The following is a 19373-nucleotide window of genomic DNA, read 5'->3' as shown; positions in this document are numbered from 1 at the left end:
GAGTTAAAGGGCCATATCTGATTTGGTATATGGTGTTGCCACAGTGTTTCTATAGGATAGCCTATAGGGCATAATTATTTGTTTTTATTTGTGCTGTGTGCTAAATTTTATTATAGGATTTCTACAATTTTTTCTCCAATGAGGTTGTCTTAATAATGCAGCAATATTAATTCATTCAGTGATATGAAAGAACAGTCAGGTTGTATTTTCTATCTCGATGCAGCAGATAAATGGACACTTTGGTTGCAGTACATGAGCTCAGGTGTGACGCCGGGCTCGTGGAGGTCACCAGGCTGCAGCCTACAGCACACGTAGCCACTGTTTCCCGTTGCGCGTGCGTGCTCCTGTGCGCGCCCACGCCAGCTATTGTGTTTTTATTAACAAGACGACCACCCTGGCCTTACGGGCAGATTGAGCTGGCTAATTTTCCGATACCAGGTTACAAAATCATGGCGGACGAACAAGAAATAATGTGCAAGTTGGAAAATATCTTGGAGATACGGTAAGGCGCGTTTTCTGAATAAAACGAAAGCGCATATGAGGAATATGGAGGGTAGAAAATCAGCAGTCTTGTGTATCCTGCTAGCCGGCCAAGAACAAGCTCCTTGGCTTGGCTTTTGTTACCGAGCTAGCTAATGTTAGCTGGTCTGGTGCCTCCCCCTACTCTAGTGTGTTTATGCTCCTTTAGCTCGCCTGTAAAGGGTTGGTTTGCAATCACTGCAGGCCATTATCTTGTCAGACAAAGTACGAAAATACCCTGAGAGTGTAGTTTCATTTCTTGGCCGTGAGCGCATTAAAATTCCAGATGTATATCAACAAACGCCAGATGTGCGCTGCTAATGTTACGGTGGCCGAGCTAGCCACTTAGCTATCGAGCCAGCTAGCAGCTTCTCATTAGCTTTTTAAACATGGTAAATATTTGTTACTGTCATTGGTGTCTGTTATGTGGCAATGCGTAATAACTCAGTAATAGATGTACACAATTGCAAAGAGTTAATTCGCTCGAGAAGGGAGAAGCTGGACAAATTAGATACTTAGCCTCATATCTGTTTATAACAACAATTCATTTACATCAGTTGAAATTGCCGGATAATGTTACTAATGTGTATAGTTAAACAACATTACTGATTGTAATAATTTATCTGAGCTATTCATTTTGAATGGAGATCGTACAATCCAGAGATGCTCATTTGTTTGAGGCAAATCGCAGTGTCAGCTTGAGAGAATTGACCTGACAGCTGATGTCTTTTGTCTCTGCCTCTGTCTTCAGGAACAAGACTATCCAGATGCAGAAGATCAAGTCTCGCCTCAAGACTGAGTTTGAGGCTCTGGAGTCCGAGGAGAAGCATCTGAAAGAGTACAAACAGGAGATGGACCTCCTCTTACAGGAGAAGATGGCACATGTGGAGGAGCTGCGGCTCATCCATGCAGATATCAATGTGGTGAGTACCATGCACACATAACAGAGATTAAAATAATGGTTTTTTTTTTTGTTGTTTTTTTCCCCCCACTGGCTATACACTCAGTGGCCGCTTTATCAGCTCCATCTGTACAGTCTAATGCAGTTCAATACAACAGCTCTGCCATAAATCCTACCTTTTAAGAAAGTTTATAATGTTCAGTTTTTGTTTACATTGTGGAGAATGTGTAAAATGATTTATATGTTTACTATTGAGGTTGTAGTTTGCAGAGGTCTTGTACTGGACTACATTATATTTAGTGGTGTTAATAATTTTTTGTCTTCCCTATTTATATACATGAGGGAGACAGAATATTAGAAACAGCTCTCAATAAAATGCAGTCCAATACAACAGCACCACTAAATATGACCTCAGTGCCAAACATAAAATTGAATTAACACCTCTATTACTGTGACAAAAATAAAACCCGGGCATTGTAAGCATCATAAAAGTAAGCTTGTGTTGGATTGTATTAGATTGTACCTAATGAAGTGACCACTGAGTGTATTTTTCAATAAAAATGACGTGTTTACCAGTAATACTTTATTTTTATAGCTGGAGTGTTATGCCCTGGTAAGTGGTACACGCCACATGTCAATTTCTTTAACACCTGCCTTGTCCTCTCAGATGGAGAGCACTATCAAGCAGTCAGAGAATGACCTCAACAAGCTTCTAGAAACAACTCGGCGCCTGCATGATGAGTACAAACCTCTGAAGGAGCATGTCGATGCCCTTAGGATGACCTTAGGTCTACACAGACTTCCCAACCTCAACGAGGAGGAGGAAAAGCTCTCTTTGGAGTCAGTATTCATACACACGCGCACACACACACACACACACACACACACACACACACAGTGAATTTTTTTAGTACTGGTGTTGTTTGGTACCATTATTTATGAAAAGGCTCTATACCAGTTTTTCAGAGGCAGTGTGTCTTCAGTCATGTTTCACATCATAAATCCCATGTTCAGCTCTCAGAACATTTAATTCATGTCAGCATAAAGACTCTTCTGTAATGATTTATTCAAACAGATAGATCTGTTTTACCAACCCTTTCAGCAAACAAGTAAGCTCGGGAGAAGTTTCCTCAGCTGATTCCGCAGATGGACTTTATTAGATACAATTTTAGTTTTTCCATATTGTGTGAACTGAAACAAGTGGAACATGTACAAAAAGGGCATCTGTTTTGAATTGTTGTATGATATGCCTGAACATGCCCCGAACTACTGCTGACAATTTACATTTCAATTTCATAACCATTGTGCCATTGTGCAGAATCACTTAAGTTGCTATATACATAAATATTAAAGATTACAGCACCTTTATTGGCATTGGTACACAAGTCAAGCCTTGGCCCTCAGGCTTATTCTCTACAGTACCAAGAGTTTGACAATTTGAAACGTGAATGTTTGCATGAATGATTAAACTGGCAGTAACTGTCAAAAACGAGATACATGACAAATGCAATTATCAGAGAACACACACTATAATTTGCTGAGCTGGAGTGGTGTAGTGTGTTAAGTCTGACATTACAACATTGTGCAGAAGGTGCAAGGCTGGGCAGCATTATCTGGACAGTGACAAATTGGAAGGCCATAAATAGCAACAGTAGGTTTACAGATAGTCCTACAGGGTGGTGAGGAAGAGTCCTCGAGATTATGTGGTGAATCTTTTGATTTCCTAGCCGAGCAGGATGACAAGTGTTGGGAAGCAGCTGAGTTGATGGGTGGTCCAGGTTCATAATGGGCCTGTGCTGCTGCTCAGGGGAGTGTTTTTGGCACAGATGGTTGTGTGGGTGCACAGGGTCAATGACAGTTCTTCTTGCCCTTTTCTTCACCATGATGTTACACTGTTGTTTGTTATGAAGAGAAGTGCAGACAGCATACTGGAGTTTGTCATTAAAACCAGGCGTGTTGGAGCAAAATCAAAATGTGATATAGGGTTGGATGCTTTTCAGATTTGACATATAAAATTGGACAGGGATTGGTTGTGATACGTTCATCTCCTTTTTTTTTTTTTTTTTTTTTTACCACAGAAAGAATACCCCCCCATGACAACCCAGTAAAAAAAAATGTGGGTGACACTGTTTGCATTAGCAGTACGAGAAGTCATATTTCACCTCCAGGATAACTAAGGCAGGCTTTTGCCGATGTTCCGCTCCGTCAGTCTTTCATTATAAATGCATTAAAAACATAAGTCAGTGTCCAACACAACAGAGGTGAAATGTACACTGAGGTTAGGATTGCCTTCCTAAAATGTAGAGCATGGTCCGTGTCATCGTGCCAGTGTCAGTAACAAATTAGCGGATGACACATTCACAACTAAGCCAAAGCTGATAATTACCCCGGAGTTCAGAACAGGGAGGCGAAATGCCAGGTTAGCCTGATAACACTCAGCTCAATTCCTGGATGGTAGTGGTATGTTAGATCAGGTTAAAAGGGGTATAAGTGGTAGATATTAGTATAACAATCTTGTGCTAATAACATCAGATCATGGTGCACCTTGGGAGCCTCAAATGACTTGTCTGACAACACTTATGAGCCATCTCTGTACATGGGACTTTGAGGAGGCAGGTGGCTTTGGAAGACATCCATGATCTCCACAGTTGTATGCTCAGTTCCAGCTTGTGAAAGATGGAAAACTGTAACAACTGTGTTGCCCCTTTCCTCTACATAATCTCATCACTCTTGGCGGTGTCATCCACAACCTTAGACAGTTTGATGAATCGGTGCCTGGAGGTCCTTTTATTGGTGTGCAACAAGTAAAAGTAGCGAGAAAGAGCACACTTTCTGCTGGTACACTCATGTTCACATAGAGGAGGTCTGACAGTTAGGCTCCCAGCCATACAAACTGCACTTTCCCTGTCAGGAAGTCAAACATCCATCAACAGTGGTTGATGTCAAGCTGGAATAGTGTATCGTGTAGATCTGGGATCACGGTGTGGGAATGTCTATGTGAGCAAAGAGGATCCAGATGGAGCCAGGAGCTCCCAGGTATTCCATGTGAAAGTGCTGGTTTGTGTTGACTGCATCAACCACCAAATATTTTGCCCTGTGGTGAAACTACAGGGGGTGGAATAAAACATTATGTAGTACTTTAAATATAGAGCAGTACCACACTCAAACATCTTAATTATGACTGAGTTCAGTGGCACTGGCGTAAAGGTCCTTGAGGCAGACAAGGCTTTTTTTTCAGTGTAGGAGTGGGTCTTGCGGGGTTATTTGGAGTGGAGGGAACTTTGCTTTTGAACAAAGGTGGCTGTATGGGCTGAGGGTCACCTCAGCAGGTGTTAACTGTAAGAATTTGAACAGTTGTACAGTAGCATATTTTATCTGTACAATTTTCTTTTGAATTAAGATCTAAATTGCAGAGTCAGTTTGTCAACAATGACTCAACCATATGTTTACCTCGCCCACAGCTAAGTTTGGAAAGATGTGTAATAATGTATCTCCTTTTTGGAAACTTTTATTTTTAAATAAATGGTCATTTTACCTTTTAGTGTATTTAGGATAATTGGGGCATTTTTTATTTAAAAATTACTTCTTTTTTTTTGTTTGATTATTTTAAATCATCATGGACAGTTTCCACAGTTGCTCAAAGTTGCCACACTGTGTGGGAATCCTTGTTGGCAAACTGACTCTGCAGTTTGGTCATGTAGTGTCACAGCTCTGAGCTCCCTCTGACCTGGTTTCTGGCCAGGTGGCAGTCCTCACTGTCTCCCTTCCCATGGACAAGCTCCATAATGACTTCAGGCTTGTGTGTTTCTTGGAAAGTCATGGCATAGCAATGTTTTTCTTCAGTGTTTTTGTGTAGTAGGCAGGCTTCCTCACAGAAATGGGATTCATCACAGTGTCTGGGAAGTAACAGAACTGTCACTTGCACATTGTACTGCCAGCAAGTAATAATTTGTTAATGCTGTCTAATTGTAATGCCCCCCACTGTAATTTTATTATAAGGCATGATGGAGCAACTTTTCAGAGAATTAAATGACACCTCGGAGCCCTGTGGGGTGTTAGGTACATTTTAAGATACACCATGACAGTGATAGATCAGCACAAAATGAGGACTCCACACCTCAGTAATGGGCGGAAAAAAATTCATAACTATCAGATATTACCTCTTATCAAAACAACAGTGACATAGAAACCACATATCAAAAACAATGGTGTTGTGCTTAAATTATTAATATCTTGATGTAGTGTTTAAGCTTAATTGTGCAATGTTTTGTGGCTTGTGAGCTTGCATGATGAATCACATGTAATAGGACATATTTAATCTCTTCTCTGCATGACCCAAAATCTCTCTGAACGCATCAAAGTCTTACTCTGTTCCAAACCTATTTTGAGAGAAAGCTGAGAGGGTAGTGAAATGGGATATCACACTTTTTTTGAAAGCGGGCCAGTCAGGTATAAAGTCCAAGGCCAAATTTCTTTCCCAGCCTGCCCCTGCCCACACACACATACACACACACAGACATCCATGCAGACAAACTCTCACAATGACTGTACTTTTGTTCAAAATTGTATATAAAAAAGAGGATGTGTGAGCTTCACTATTTTCTCTTTTATATTTGGTTTTCCCACTCCATTTCTCTTTATACACCGCATAGATGGGATAATCTCAACTGTGATGTGATTTGCAGCCTCTATGTATGAATCACAGCCAGCCATGTTTCTCTTTCTCTGTCTTCAATAGTTACTTCGAAAAGCAAAAAGCAGAGTGGCAGAAGGAGCCACATGAGCCTGCTATCCCAGAATCCCTTGCGGCAGCAGCAGCTGCTGCCCAGCAACTCCAGGTCTCCAGGAAGCAAGACGCCCGCCAGACGGCAACCTTCAGACAGCAGCCCCCACCTATGAAGGTACAGGCATGCACTGTGTCTACCTGCTTACCTCAATTATCTTGAGACAGCGCAAAGAACATGTCATTAATTCATTACTCTACTTATTTCTCCATTTCTCTTCAGGCCTGCCTGTCATGCCACCAGCAGATCCATCGTAATGCTCCAATCTGCCCACTGTGCAAGGCCAAGAGCCGCTCCCGCAACCCAAAGAAGCCCAAGAGGAAGCCAGACGAGTAGATCCTCCTCAGCCTTCAGCGTCATCACTGTTAAAAGGGAACTGGTCCAATACATTCATCTATGGTCACCCATGTACTTTTCTGTACATGCCTGGCATACGAGTTTGACTGGGATTATGATGGTTTTAGATCTGTGGTCCAAGACAATTTCCTCAAACAGTCCCCACTTTAACAAGGTGTATTACGACATCATTCATAACCTGTCAACAATCCATTGAGGGTCTGGTGTTTATGTCATTCTTTATTTTTACTTTTATTTCTAACAGTGCTTTGGGTGTGTTAATATGTAAATGTATAACCTTCATATTAGGTTTACTAGCCCCTAACCATATAACTGCAATAAGGAGAGAAAGAACTTGAAAAAAATTCCAAATTGTGCCCATGTTGCTATTGTTTATCGCCTTAGATATTGTACTGTACTTTTTTTATTTAATGTTTATTTGAATGCATGCATGTTTCCCATGGCTGCCTGTTGTGTATTTTTTGTGACAATATAAAAATGTAATGGGTTTATTCATAAAGTTAAATAAACCACAGTGTTGTTTAAATGTTTACAGCGTGTGACCACAAACTAGAGAAAAAAAGCCAGACTTCTTTGCTTTGAATAGTGTTGTGTGTTAAACTTTAATACAATGATACAAAATAAATGGCTGTTTTGTACTGAAGTTAGTCAGTATGTCCTTTTTTGTACAAACCAAAAGTGTTGAGAAAGGTAAGACACACTTCTCATCGCATTTCGCAGTAGAACCGTAGACAATGGTACTTGAGAAGCTGGGAAATTGAGGACCCCTTCATCATCAACATATGGGTCAATGGTTATTGGGTCTACAGTTGGATATATACAGTAAAAACATCAAAATAAAGGGCTCGGTACACCCTTGACTCCACCATCACATCGCCGCTTTTGTCACATTAATACTGTGCCTGTCATGCCTGGAGCTATCTGTCTGAAAAAGGACAGCAAGGTCTTGCTAAATGAGTTCCTGTTGCGTTTTTGTCAGGGTAACCCCTCATCTCATCTGTTGCCAGGGCAACTCAATGTTCCTGACTTGTTGCTAAGGCAACTCCAGGTTGCTGTGACCCGCATATCTCTCCCTAGTAATTCCTCCCAAATCCTGTGAGGGGCATTGAAGGACTTTGGAGGGTTGTGCACAAACTCCCCCAATAGGCTCAAACTGCCCTATAACACAAAAGAGGCAATCTCTTTACTCTTATACTATGTCTGATAACTCAAATGAACATGGATATTAATTATAAAGGGGTGCATATATGAAAGCGTTGGGTTTGATCGGTTTGTCCTTAAAGTACCTACTCTGAAGCATAAGTTTTGTGTTTAGTCTCTCCTCCAGTGTTTGGACATCGAGTTGTGTCTTCTTCCTCCTGATAAAAGTGCTCAAGGCCACAGAGGCCTGCTTCTGCTCACACATGCTGCAGACAGCGGGGTCGTGGAGCTCCACCTCCACAGCCTGTCACATAAAAAAGATAAACAATGCATGAGATGAAAAAAAAAAAAAAGAGCACTAAATTTGGTTTACTATGGCCATCTGACTAAAAGTGTCTCCTGACCCGCTTCATTTCCTCCTTGAAAGTTTTGTGCCGGAGCAGTGAGATGAGCTGAGGGGGCACCAGCTGGACAGGGGGACCTTGGACCGGGAGGCTGGGGGAGGTCAGGGCTCCCTCTCTGGTCGCCGGCTCTGGCACAGGGAGGATACACACACTGTGATCAGCAGTCCCATGCCCTATCTGCACTCCAGCTTGTCTTCCACTTAAAGTCGTCTGCCTTTTCAGTCTCTCCTCTCGGGGCTCTTTGCGTCTCTTTCCTGTCTCCCTCTTCTCTGAGGAGTCTGGGTGCTGCTTTTTGAGATGGGAAATCATTCTCCTGCAGTAGTTCCTCTGCGCCTCCTCCTCCCCCTCCTCCTCCATTTTGTCCTTAGATACAGCATATGGAAACACAGAGGGATATCAGACGAAGAGACTAGATTTTCCGCTGCTGTGACCAGTTTGAGGACAGGATTCAGACAACTATCGCGACCAACCAGCTGATAACTAACGACATTAAAACGTTAACTTGACTGACATTAAACAATAGGTGGTAGAAACCATTATCATGCAAAAAAACATAAACTTCTAGCCTACCTTTATTTGTTAAAATTGGAGCATTTAACGCGGTGCAATCAAGTTAAGACTTTTGAATAAGACGGGAAAAGTCGCTTACAAAGTGGCTCTCATTACCAAGCCGAATTGTTTACTCGTCCTCTTCTTTTTGTGTTTGTTACAACCGCATGTACTGCCAATGATGAGTCACTATCGCCATCTAGTGGTAAAGAAAGGCGCTACGTCATTTTGATGCATGTGTTCCTGAGATCTGAAGTGTTGTTACAAATTGAGATGGCAACTACTGATTGATTGATTGAATGAATTAATGTATGAATGAATAAATGAATAAATACATTTATTCATTATGAATTTATTCATTCAAAATTTATCATTTTTTAAAATCTAATTATCAAACAAAGAAGAAGAAACTGTGGCTAAAGGCAAAAATTCAGGCAACATTTCCTAATGTATTTTTTTTTATTTTTTTTTTATTTTTTTTTTTTTTGGCTTTCTCATCACACTGGAAATCCAGACTCTAGTTTGCAAAATTCACAGTCTAAGATGAATATATAGTATTCTGGCAGTTTGTAATGAAACATTTGAACTAGATATGCATTCCAGTCTTAAGTCATATAAATGTAAAATGTTTAAACAATGTAGCACACTGTTATTTATTATTATAACTTATAACTGATTACTGATGTTGCTACTGTACCAGAGTTTGTTGTATTTTCATCATCACTGGGTCTAGAAATTTGAATTAAAAGCAAACCTTGTTGACGCCACATTGTTCCATGACTGATTGTTGAATTTGAAAATATTGCTTCTTCATCATGCACCCATAAAATGCCATAAAATGTGCGCTCTCATGGCATCTGGTGAGAGAATGTGGTGTGGCACAGCCTAACCTGTGAACACGGGACAGTGTGAGGACATGGGCTGTGAATGGCAGAGGGAACAGCTGACTGACTGTCTGCTCCTCAGATTCTGACCCCCCTCCCCCTCCCCCAGACAGCTGACACTTGCTAAAATGGTTTCCTCGGTGTGAAACAGGGAAAGAGACTGATAACATGGCCACAGGCAAAAAAAAAAAAAAAAAAAAAAAAAAAAAAACAGGCAACTAACAATGTTTCATCAACTGTTTTTTTTTTTTTTTGGCTTTGTCATCACTCTTGAAAATACAGAAATGCAATTCTGGGATAACAGTCTAAATCACACCAGTTAGCTGAAACCTAAAGTGAAGACTTAAAAGATGTTGCACATTGCATTTTTACAGTTGCAGAATGTCTTTTACAGTTTTCAATTCAATAGACAGGACAAGGGAAAATGTCGCCACACTTGCCAATCAAGACCACTGAATGCCAGAGTGTCAAAGTCTATCACCTTTCTAATTATAAACCTGAGCCTCAACTGTCCAAGAATGGAAGTTTAGCCAAGCCCATCTGTGGCCTAAAATTAGCCCCCACTCCCCCCAGCAGAGCCTCGACCCTTTCTGCTATGTCAGACAGTGACACACACACACACACACACACACACACAAACACACACCAAACTGAAGCTTTCAGAACTCTCGGCCCCTGTGGGTGCATCACACACTCCTCGCAGGACCTTCCTTTCTTCCACGTGACTTGATAATGGAGTTTTGAAAGTGCGCTTTTATTTATTTATTTGTTTATTTATTTAACTATTTGCCTGATTAACATTTTTTTTTGTTAAAAAAAAAACATCTTGGTGGCTGACCCATAAAGGTGAGGTAAGTCAGAGTTATTAGGAACTTTTATTTTGCTGGTGTGGGGTGAAAACTTTGCAACCTCTACTTGTGCTTTTTGCATTTTTGCTTGTGTTGAAAGGTCAACCTCTGTATGTGCTGAGCAAGTTGGACCTTTAGCTGACAGCATTAATTCTCTTATGTTTCTTATTGACACAGTAAAACGAATCAGAGTTGAGATTTGAAGCCATGTACATAATTTTTTTTTTTTAAAGATATATGGTGGTGATTAGTCTAATACAGTTGTGTCATTTACTGTAAACAGCCTGTAATGTAAACAGCCTCATCACTGGCAGTCTATGGCCATATTAAGACATTTTCATCTTTGCTCCTGTTGTGAGCACTTACATGGAAGTTTGTAATGTTTGATGAGATTTTATGTGGAGCAAAATAAGCTAAAATGTCAGATACAAGCATGTGTGAACTGTGCATGTCCGGCTGCATTCTTATCAATTCTCTGTGCTGTTTCAGATGGAGAGGTTTTGACGTGTAGTGCCCTGCAGTTACATTATGGTTCTGGGCCAAGCTGTCAACATGAGTTTGATGGACATTTCTAAGATCTTCTCCCTGCTGCAGCCTAAGGAGGAGGATGAGGACAATGAGCAGTGTCAGGCTTTGAACCGGGCAGTAAGCAGCGATGACGCGGCTCTGCTTTCTGAGCTTCTGTCTCAGGAGAATTATAGGAGGTATATCAACACTCGCAGTGGATGGGGGATCCCAGTAACCCCCCTTCGCACCGCCGCTGCCCTGGGACATCTGAGGTGCCTGGAGTTGTTGCTGGAGCACGGAGCAGAGGTGAGATCACGCATTTGTTTTATAGAATTGATGAGAGGGCTCATTACAATAGGCTTTGTGAACCCTTTGGCAAATACTGAGTAAAAATGACCCGTAGCAGCATGACAGTGAGTGTTGAGAAATTAGACTTATCTAAGATGAGAGGGGACACATGACTGATAAATATTTGCATTAAATAAATGACACTCATACCCAGTGATTTACAATAAACAGTGATGGAGAAAGTACTAAAATCCTTTATTTAAACATTGTTGTAATCCTTTATTTAAACATTGTCAGTCAGTACAGCTGACAATTTGATTTAAGATCAATTTAAGTTTTATATTATATATATATATGGAATAAATATGCACAATAATGTAAGACTGTGCTCTTTCTTCTGGGAAAAAGTCAGATAACAGAATTACTTGAATGGTGTTTATTTTATAGAACAAAACATTTGACTAAAAATAAATTTATAGTATCTTTTTAGATCACCACATACATTTTTTTAAGAATCATGAAAAAATAAATTCATAGTACTCAGTGTTGATTTGAGGCTGAAGTAACGTTTTTTCATTCTATTTATTTCTTTTAGTAGATCGCCATTTGAATCAGCACAATTTAAAATCAATACATCAATACAATGATTTAATTGTTACAGCCCTAATTACAGAAATAAAATGTACTTAAATATGCAAAGTCATTGTGAAGGTTCTTTGCAGAGTGATAAATTATTGATGCACTAAACTGTAAGAGGTACTTTAGTATTATGGGTCTAACTGCTTCTAACTGTTGGCTAGTTTACTCTGTTATGTTATGTTATGTTTTGGATGTAAAAGTATATTCTGCCAAGTAACTAATAAATATAGCCATTAGATAAATTTAGTGCAGTAATAAATTTTTCACCTTGGAGTGCAGTGCAGTAAAAGTAAAAAGCCTCACAAAGTGTAAATACTTACCTGTACCTCTCTTTTGCTTTCCACCTGTGACAGCAAGTGCGAAAGCAAAATGAGCTTAAATTCCTAGATCACCAGTGATCTTCATTGATTTTGTCAGAGCAAAGCACTCAAACATGTCCATGTGCTGCTGTGTTTGTATCCAGATAGACTGCCTGGATGTGAAGGCCCAGACCCCTCTGTTCACAGCAGTCAGCGGGAAGCATCTGGACTGTGTTGTAGCTCTGCTGAAGGCTGGAGCTGATCCTAATGGCAGCCAGTACAACAACTGCTCCCCGGTGCTGACTGCTGCGAGGGAGGGAGACGTGGATGTGCTTCTGGAGCTGCTGCGCTTTGGAGCTGAGGTGGACGTCAGGCCCAAAGTACCGGACTGGGCCTCGAATGCCACGGCCTGCAGGGGGCCTCTGTATATCTCTGCTGTGTATGGACACCTGGACTGCTTTAAACTGCTGCTTCTCCACGGGGCCAACCCCAACTACAACTGCACGGATGAGAAGATGCTGGCGAGGATAAAGCAGCCCAAGACAGTGCTGGAGATGTGTCTCCGTTATGGCTGCGGGGTGGAGTACATCCAGCTTCTCATAGACTTTGGGGCGGATGTGTATCTGCCTACCCTGATCATCGACAAGACCACAAAGCAGAATGAAGCTGTGGTTCTGCTGCTCAAGGAGAGAGGTGAGACAAAGACCGCAGTGGTCACCTTCTGTTGGCTGAGTGGTTCAGTTATGTTATTCACGGATACGAAATGTCTCAAAATGCAAATGTTGACTTTTGCCTTACTATTTCTGTTTTCCTACCAGTTTGCCCCAAAACACTGATGTCACAGACTCGGCTGGCAATTCGAAGATACCTCTCCTTCACCAATAAGGAGCCTGCCATCGACAGTTTGGACATTCCTCTAATCCTGAAGAACTACCTGAAGCATGTCACCTCTGAACTCACAAAATAATTGTTTTTATCCATGGACCTGTGTGGTTCATTTTCTTGTTTTACCTTACCTATTTGGGTTCCAACTTTTTGATATAATTCCCCCCATAATTTGAGATGAAAAGGGCTAGTTAAGCATTAAATTAAAGACTGTGACTCTTGCACATCTACATGTCTGAGCACGCACATGAGGCATACAGTATTTTAATGTTTGAATGTAAGCTGCTGCTCTCTGGTTCCTCTGGAAGTCACTGAATACCCCAGTCCGTAAATTCCTGTTTTTACTATTTTCATGTGAAGGTTGTCTGGAATAGATTTAGCTATATTTATTAAATAAACTGAGTTTGATTATGTTGTTTAAGCTGTAGCTGTATCTCGTGGCACTGCAAAGCTTTGAGTGCTTTAAGTGGCTCTGTCACTATACAAACACAGAGAGATAAACATAGTGAAGTGCCACATGCTGCATAATCTGTCACATCTTTGACATTGCGCGAGCATGTTCTGTGGGTAAGTGCAACACCACAGCTGACCACTAGAGATCAGGGTAGCACCGCATATTTCTCTTGCCACCATATGATGCTTTTCATCTGAAATATTGCCTATCCGTTTGTGTAAGACTTCCTGCATCGCCCTTGGCTCTGTCCTTTCACTTTATAGGTAACTTTACACAATCAAATATAGTCTCAATTTAATTATTCATATATACAGGCACAGCCCAAGAAACACACACACACATACCGACACACACACTTTCTGCACTGCACCAGGATGTCTTAGATCTCACTTAAAAAAATAAAATAAATAAATAAATAGTCTTGTATCTGTGGATATCAAAAGACTAGGAAGTGGAGCTATCAGCCTGCACTTCAGCGCGGCCAGCTGGGAGAATATATTTACATAAGTCTCATTATTTATTGATTACACAAGAGTTGTTTGCAGGCTTCAGTTTGTTTGGGAATTCATTCACCGTTTCTTTTGTCACTTGTGTCTCATAATAGTCACGGTGTTAAGGAACTTCAAAATAATTAGGTCGCTCTCCCAATTCCAAGTGCGACCTCTCTACACTAATAAAGCCAGGAGTTTATTTGTTAGGCTGTTGTTGATGGCGAATGAGACCTACATACAGGATATGATGTCACACGGCAGGAAATCCAGCACAATGTTCTCACACTATGGCACCTGGAGACCTTGTTCTGTATATAGAGGTTTTATTTTCAACAAAAGTACAGCTATATCAGATATGGATTCATTTTTACAGCGAAGAACAACATATTCCCAGTGCTTCTGATTACATCAAAACATATAATGTACATACAGTAGACATCTCCACTCTCCCATTCACAGTTTCTGGATTGAATAGGCATTATTTTTCAGGTTTTTCATTTCTACAACAAATAATCAAACTTAAAGGCCAGCAAGAAATAAAATTACAAATGTTTGCATATGGTGACAAAGGATCGACATTGTGAGTAAATGTTCTGTGGTAGTCAAAATCCAGACCTCAAACCAGATGGTAATATACAATGGGTAGAGCGTATTTCCACATGTGGGATGTCAGTCTTCTATTACCTTGTTGTCACTGAAAACCACATCAAATATGGCTCTTGAAGACTCCATTGTACCCTGACTATTCCGAAACGACACAGAACTGCATAACCAACTGCAATTAATTCTTAACAAATATGCGTCGATGCTAAATGTTTGTGAATGCATCTACTGGCTCATGTGCACCGTGGACCAAAACAAGTTACATAAATCTGAGGAATGTTTGATGCATTTAGCAGACAAATCGGATAACCAATATAAGCAGGACAAAAAGGGTCTAGGTTTGTGCCCTAAAAAACAAAATAAAATAAATTAAAAAAAAAAAAAAAATTCTGAAATTTCCTTAAGAGTAATCTCTTTAAAATGCAAAGAAGGCCGTCCTCCCAGCTAAAAGGTCAGAAAGGCAATTACGTAAAAGAAATAAACCCAATACATAAATAATTTTAATAATATGACCAAACGGTAATATACGACATTGAATTCAATAAATACGAGTGAGGAAATAATTGGTAGTGTCAAATCATTGTACTTCAAAGAATCATTTATATGCTTTAAGTAGAAACAAGAGCATGATATGAATTACAATGAAGTACTGTGTGTGTCTTCAGGATTATGTTTATTTTTAGCTCATCCCAAGAGGTTTTGCATTTGTTCAGCTCTTCTGCTTGACTACAAATCTATACGCAAACACCCATGATCAGTGGTAACTCCTATTTGGTTCACTGTTGCCATAGAAAAATTATACCCGTTTAGCCTCAGCAGTTAATGGCATTCCACAAATAACCAGCAGTTAGAAGATGACAGTGTAGGTTGGACTCAAACTAAAACTTAAAAAATAATGTTACAGTTTCATAATACCCATCCTATCTGGGCAAGAGAGCATCAGTGCCTTTCATTTTAACTTCTCAGTCACTTCTCAGTCCTCTTTCATTCAGCATGGGCAATGATGTTCCCCTCTATTTGACAATAAATTAAAAAAAAAAAAAAAATGCAAGATACAACCCCTACTGTGTAGTGAGCAGGGGACAGGTGGACAGAGAAAAGAACTCCCTTAAGTGAGATGGTATAGGTTCACTAATGAATGGCTCCAGATTGTGGGAAATCACACTGGTAGTAAATGAAACAAAACAATCTGTTAAGAGTTGTCTTAAGTCTCATGCAAAATATTGGATGCCACAAGCATGCATTTACCTGGTACTGAGGTCTACCGCACGCTAGAACTGGAACAACATTCGTCTCCAACGCAAAATACCAATATCCAAATATATGATCTGTTCTTTTTACATTATTTACAGAGTGTAGCTGCTAAATGTAAAATAGATGATTGTTCCTTTGATTCGTAACTCACCTAGTATACTTAGCTCTAAATATGAAGTCTAATTGAGCAATGAGAAAGTCCGTTGTATATTCAAATTAAACCGTAGTGTTCTGTCAGCATTGCTTCTCAGATAACTGTTAAATAAGATGATAAAGGAATTCTGTGTGGATTCAGAGTGTCTGAAATTGGACTTTACTTCATATTTGGTTTTGTTGTGCAATAAAATTAGATCACTGCTGTGTTAGTGTGATAAAACAATGAGGCGTGTTAAGTTTTAAGTGTGTAAGTCAGACAGCACAGTATCTACTCATATGGAAAAGGCCTGACCTATATGTTTCTGTCCGAGTGGATCTCGTACACTGGGGAATGGAATTCCCAGTGAGAGAGAGAGAGAGAAAGATAGAAAGATAGAGGAAGAGAGAGAGAGAGAGAATGAGAGAGAGAGAGAGAGAGAGAGAGAGAGACAGGGAGAGAGAGAGAGAGATGCAAGTCCCACACTGAGGGGAATATACATGACTAATTCAAATTTGCCTGTGAAACTGAATAGATAATCACTAGTGGAATGCTGGAAGGCACTGTTAGATAGCATCTCTCTTCTCCGCAGCAGAACGGGCCAGCAAGTGCGCATGATTATGTGTCTGTGTGCATGTGTGTGCACATGTCTGCATGCTTGTGTCTTTGTATGTATTTGCGTGCCAGCTATGTGTGCATGTTGGTGGTGGTTGTGGTTGTGGTGGTGGTGGTGGTGGTGGGGCTGTGCACTGGACCTGAGGTTATCATGGCCTGGGAACCACATCTTTTCGCTGTGCCAGATAAGGGAATTATCTTCCACAACAATCTCACTGGGAGCCATCTCTACAGACACCACCAGCCAACTCACCCATTTCTCAACTTTCTTTACTGAAACAAAACATAAATTACACAACATACAAAGCAATTCTAAGGTCTTTTTTCCAATAGGTTATAAGGCCTATAAGAAGGCAAACAAATGACATAGAACGATATATAACTTTCATATCACGGTAGTGAATAGTGAAGATATATAATGATGTATCACATTGCACAAGTTGTCATACTGTATATGTACTGTCCATCAGATGATATAATTAAACACAAAAATGTACTTCTGTATCTGAGGTCAAAATATGATCACAAACCATGGACAGATGTGTTACTTACATTCCAACTGTAGAAAAGAATACACCTTCATGAAGAGTGTAAATTCCCTCTGGGTAGATCCTCTCTTTGCATTACATTTCTAACACCTCTGTTTGAGTAATGTGGGATTCTATGGCATGATTTTGTTCATTGAACACAGCAGCTTCAGGGCCATTGTTGATTGAGCAAACCAATTTGAACGTGAACAGGCCTCACTCCATAGTAAATCACTAAACAATAGTACGCTGACTGCCAGAACATGGATCAGATCTGGACAACAATGTGAGAGGGAGGAGGCACGGTGGTGCCAAGACTGAAGCTGCAGTATTTCGAGATACATGAATCTGTCAGAGAAAACCTCCATGCTACAGACTGAATTCACATCCCTGGCTCCCTATAACATTGGCTCACATTTTTTACAATCTACATTTGCGTATTCTTTTTTTTTTTTTTTTTCCAGTATTGACTCTCAAACCCAGCTGATTGAAATGGTTGTCCACTTACATCCCTAATGCTACTGTTTGACCCTTTCATCTTTCTCTGGTCAGGGATTTTTGTAATTTCTCACATTGTCGCATGCAAGTATGATCAATGTCATATCAAGAATAGCCATTATACCTCACAGAGCAGGTTTGTGCAGCATTTTTACTCAAACAAGGGAAACAAATGCTCCTCTGACTGAAATTGGGCTGTGCTTTTTTTTTACAGTGTGAGCAATACAAAAATGATGAACTCGACTGAAGAAGTCCTTTTACAGCTGACTCAAAAGGAGACATTATTTTAGGTCTTGGTCAATGCATCATCGTCACTTCAGTTCTCAGTGGACTTCCAGAGGTAGGCTGTGCTCTTTCCAAATACCCAATGAGTTGCCAGCACAGTGCTACAGGGGTGGTCTCAGGGGAGTGGGGGGAGGGGCTCTAACACAAGGCAGGTAGACCATAGCCTGCCTATCTACAGTTCCACCTCTGTTTCATCTCAATGGCAAGTTCTCCACGACACACAACCCACAACCCCTCTGCTTCATAGGATATGAATACCCTGTCAAAAGTGGTTGGTGAAAGGATGTAAATGTTCTATTGATGTTACAGCTATTGATTTGCTCCCTGACCCATCATATCATGTCCAATGGCAGGCTTCCAAGAGGATGAACCTCTTCTTCTGAGAACCATTGACTCACAGAGGCTGAGCAGGTGGGTAGAGTGATAGAGAGGATGAGAGAGGGATGCAGAGAGGGATGGAGAGACGACTACGCTGAGAACGTGAGAGGGCTAGCATATGAGAAAGAGGGAGACAGTGTGGGAGAACACAGAGCTGGAGAGAGAGGAAATGGGAATATGAAACATTGAGAAGGACGAGGAGATCCAAACGCAGACGTCAGCGGAGCGAAGATGGCCTGAACAGTTTGTGATCAGTGCTAGAGTAGATCTAACTCAAGGGCAATGCTGAAAACAGAGCTTCACAGGCCCTCCAGATTCCACAGCCCCATCAGCTGAGGCCTGTCATTATTCACGCTCCACCACAGGGCACATTCAGAAGAATACAACAAGCAATCTCACATAGCAGCACAGCAAGATTTCAGCTTCTGAACACAATCATACTACTAGTAGGAATGATCCAGCTTGGCCTTGTAAGGGCTAACAAGACTTTGCGCTCGTTTTCCAAATGCTGAACTCAAACGAAATAATAAAACAATCTCAATAACTCCAGGACATTCAGATGGTGTGATTATTATGGGTGTTGCAGAATCCGAGGGACAGAGTTCATGACAGTTGACTCAGATGGAGAAGCATGATAACTAAGAACGTTACTAACATACAGGAATTGTAAAGTTGTTTCTTAAATCCAAGTCTTCAGTCCTCTTGCTGCTTCCAATCACACTCTATATTAACACTGGTCCTTTTACTTCAAAGTCTCTTGTGTATGTGTGTTTTTATATTTTCTTCATCATGGGACTTGATCATCCAATGTTTAGTGCTTCTAAGAAAAATAGCTGGTCCTTCAGAAGAGTCTGTGTATCTCTATTTCTTAAATGGAGCTAATCTACTAAAATTCTGCCAGAAAGGAGCCTGGCCTCTTTTGGGTTGACTGAATTCAAAAACCTCTCCTTGTGCCATGTCCTCCGTTACCTCATACTGCCCCGCGGTGAGGGGGTCCTGGGGGGGCGGGTATGAGGGGGGCGTGCACCTGTTTACACCTGGGAATGCAGGTGCAATAGAGCAAGAGGGGGTATGGGGGGACAAGGAAATAGTGCAGGGCACAAAGCAAAGAGAAATAGAGGAGAGGAGGTG

At 40.8% G+C, this 19373-nt stretch overlaps 4 protein-coding genes across 10 annotated transcripts in view; 2 read left to right on the top strand and 2 right to left on the bottom strand.

The window, feature by feature from the left end:
* The first annotated feature begins 279 nt into the window (after positions 1-279).
* Positions 280-7204, top strand: zc4h2 (zinc finger, C4H2 domain containing). Its single transcript, XM_030062334.1, has 5 exons — positions 280-502; positions 1271-1442; positions 2088-2260; positions 6159-6321; positions 6427-7204. Exons 1-5 carry the CDS (start codon positions 450-452, stop codon positions 6538-6540), a joined length of 675 nt encoding a protein of 224 aa, XP_029918194.1. The 5' UTR covers positions 280-449; the 3' UTR covers positions 6541-7204.
* On the bottom strand, positions 7145-8823 carry LOC115366745 (uncharacterized). Its single transcript, XM_030062335.1, has 4 exons — positions 8676-8823; positions 8106-8468; positions 7852-8005; positions 7145-7719 (listed from the first exon to the last, which is right to left on the bottom strand). Exons 2-4 carry the CDS (start codon positions 8460-8462, stop codon positions 7595-7597), a joined length of 636 nt encoding a protein of 211 aa, XP_029918195.1. The 5' UTR covers positions 8463-8468; positions 8676-8823; the 3' UTR covers positions 7145-7594.
* A 2091-nt stretch (positions 8824-10914) lies between these two features.
* asb12a (ankyrin repeat and SOCS box-containing 12a) lies at positions 10915-13086 on the top strand. The gene is made up of 3 exons (XM_030061593.1): positions 10915-11199; positions 12284-12812; positions 12938-13086. The coding sequence occupies exons 1-3, from the start codon at positions 10915-10917 to the stop codon at positions 13084-13086; spliced, it is 963 nt and encodes a 320-aa protein (XP_029917453.1).
* A 4399-nt stretch (positions 13087-17485) lies between these two features.
* arhgef9a (Cdc42 guanine nucleotide exchange factor (GEF) 9a) overlaps positions 17486-19373 on the bottom strand; it is a 43777-nt gene continuing 41889 nt past the window's right edge. For 6 of the 7 annotated variants that reach the window (XM_030061701.1, XM_030061702.1, XM_030061704.1 and 3 more), the window contains one exon: positions 17486-19279. In XM_030061701.1, coding sequence (XP_029917561.1) covers positions 19104-19279 — 176 coding nt within the window. In that variant the 3' untranslated portion in view covers positions 17486-19103. The remainder of the gene's footprint in view (positions 19280-19373) is intronic. The other variant, XM_030061703.1, reaches the window with a different exon arrangement.

This window comes from Myripristis murdjan, chromosome 10, assembly GCF_902150065.1.
Source record: "Myripristis murdjan chromosome 10, fMyrMur1.1, whole genome shotgun sequence".
NCBI lineage: Eukaryota > Metazoa > Chordata > Actinopteri > Holocentriformes > Holocentridae > Myripristis > Myripristis murdjan.
Note: the sequence above shows the minus strand (reverse complement) of the source record. Positions and strands in the feature narration are given on the sequence as shown.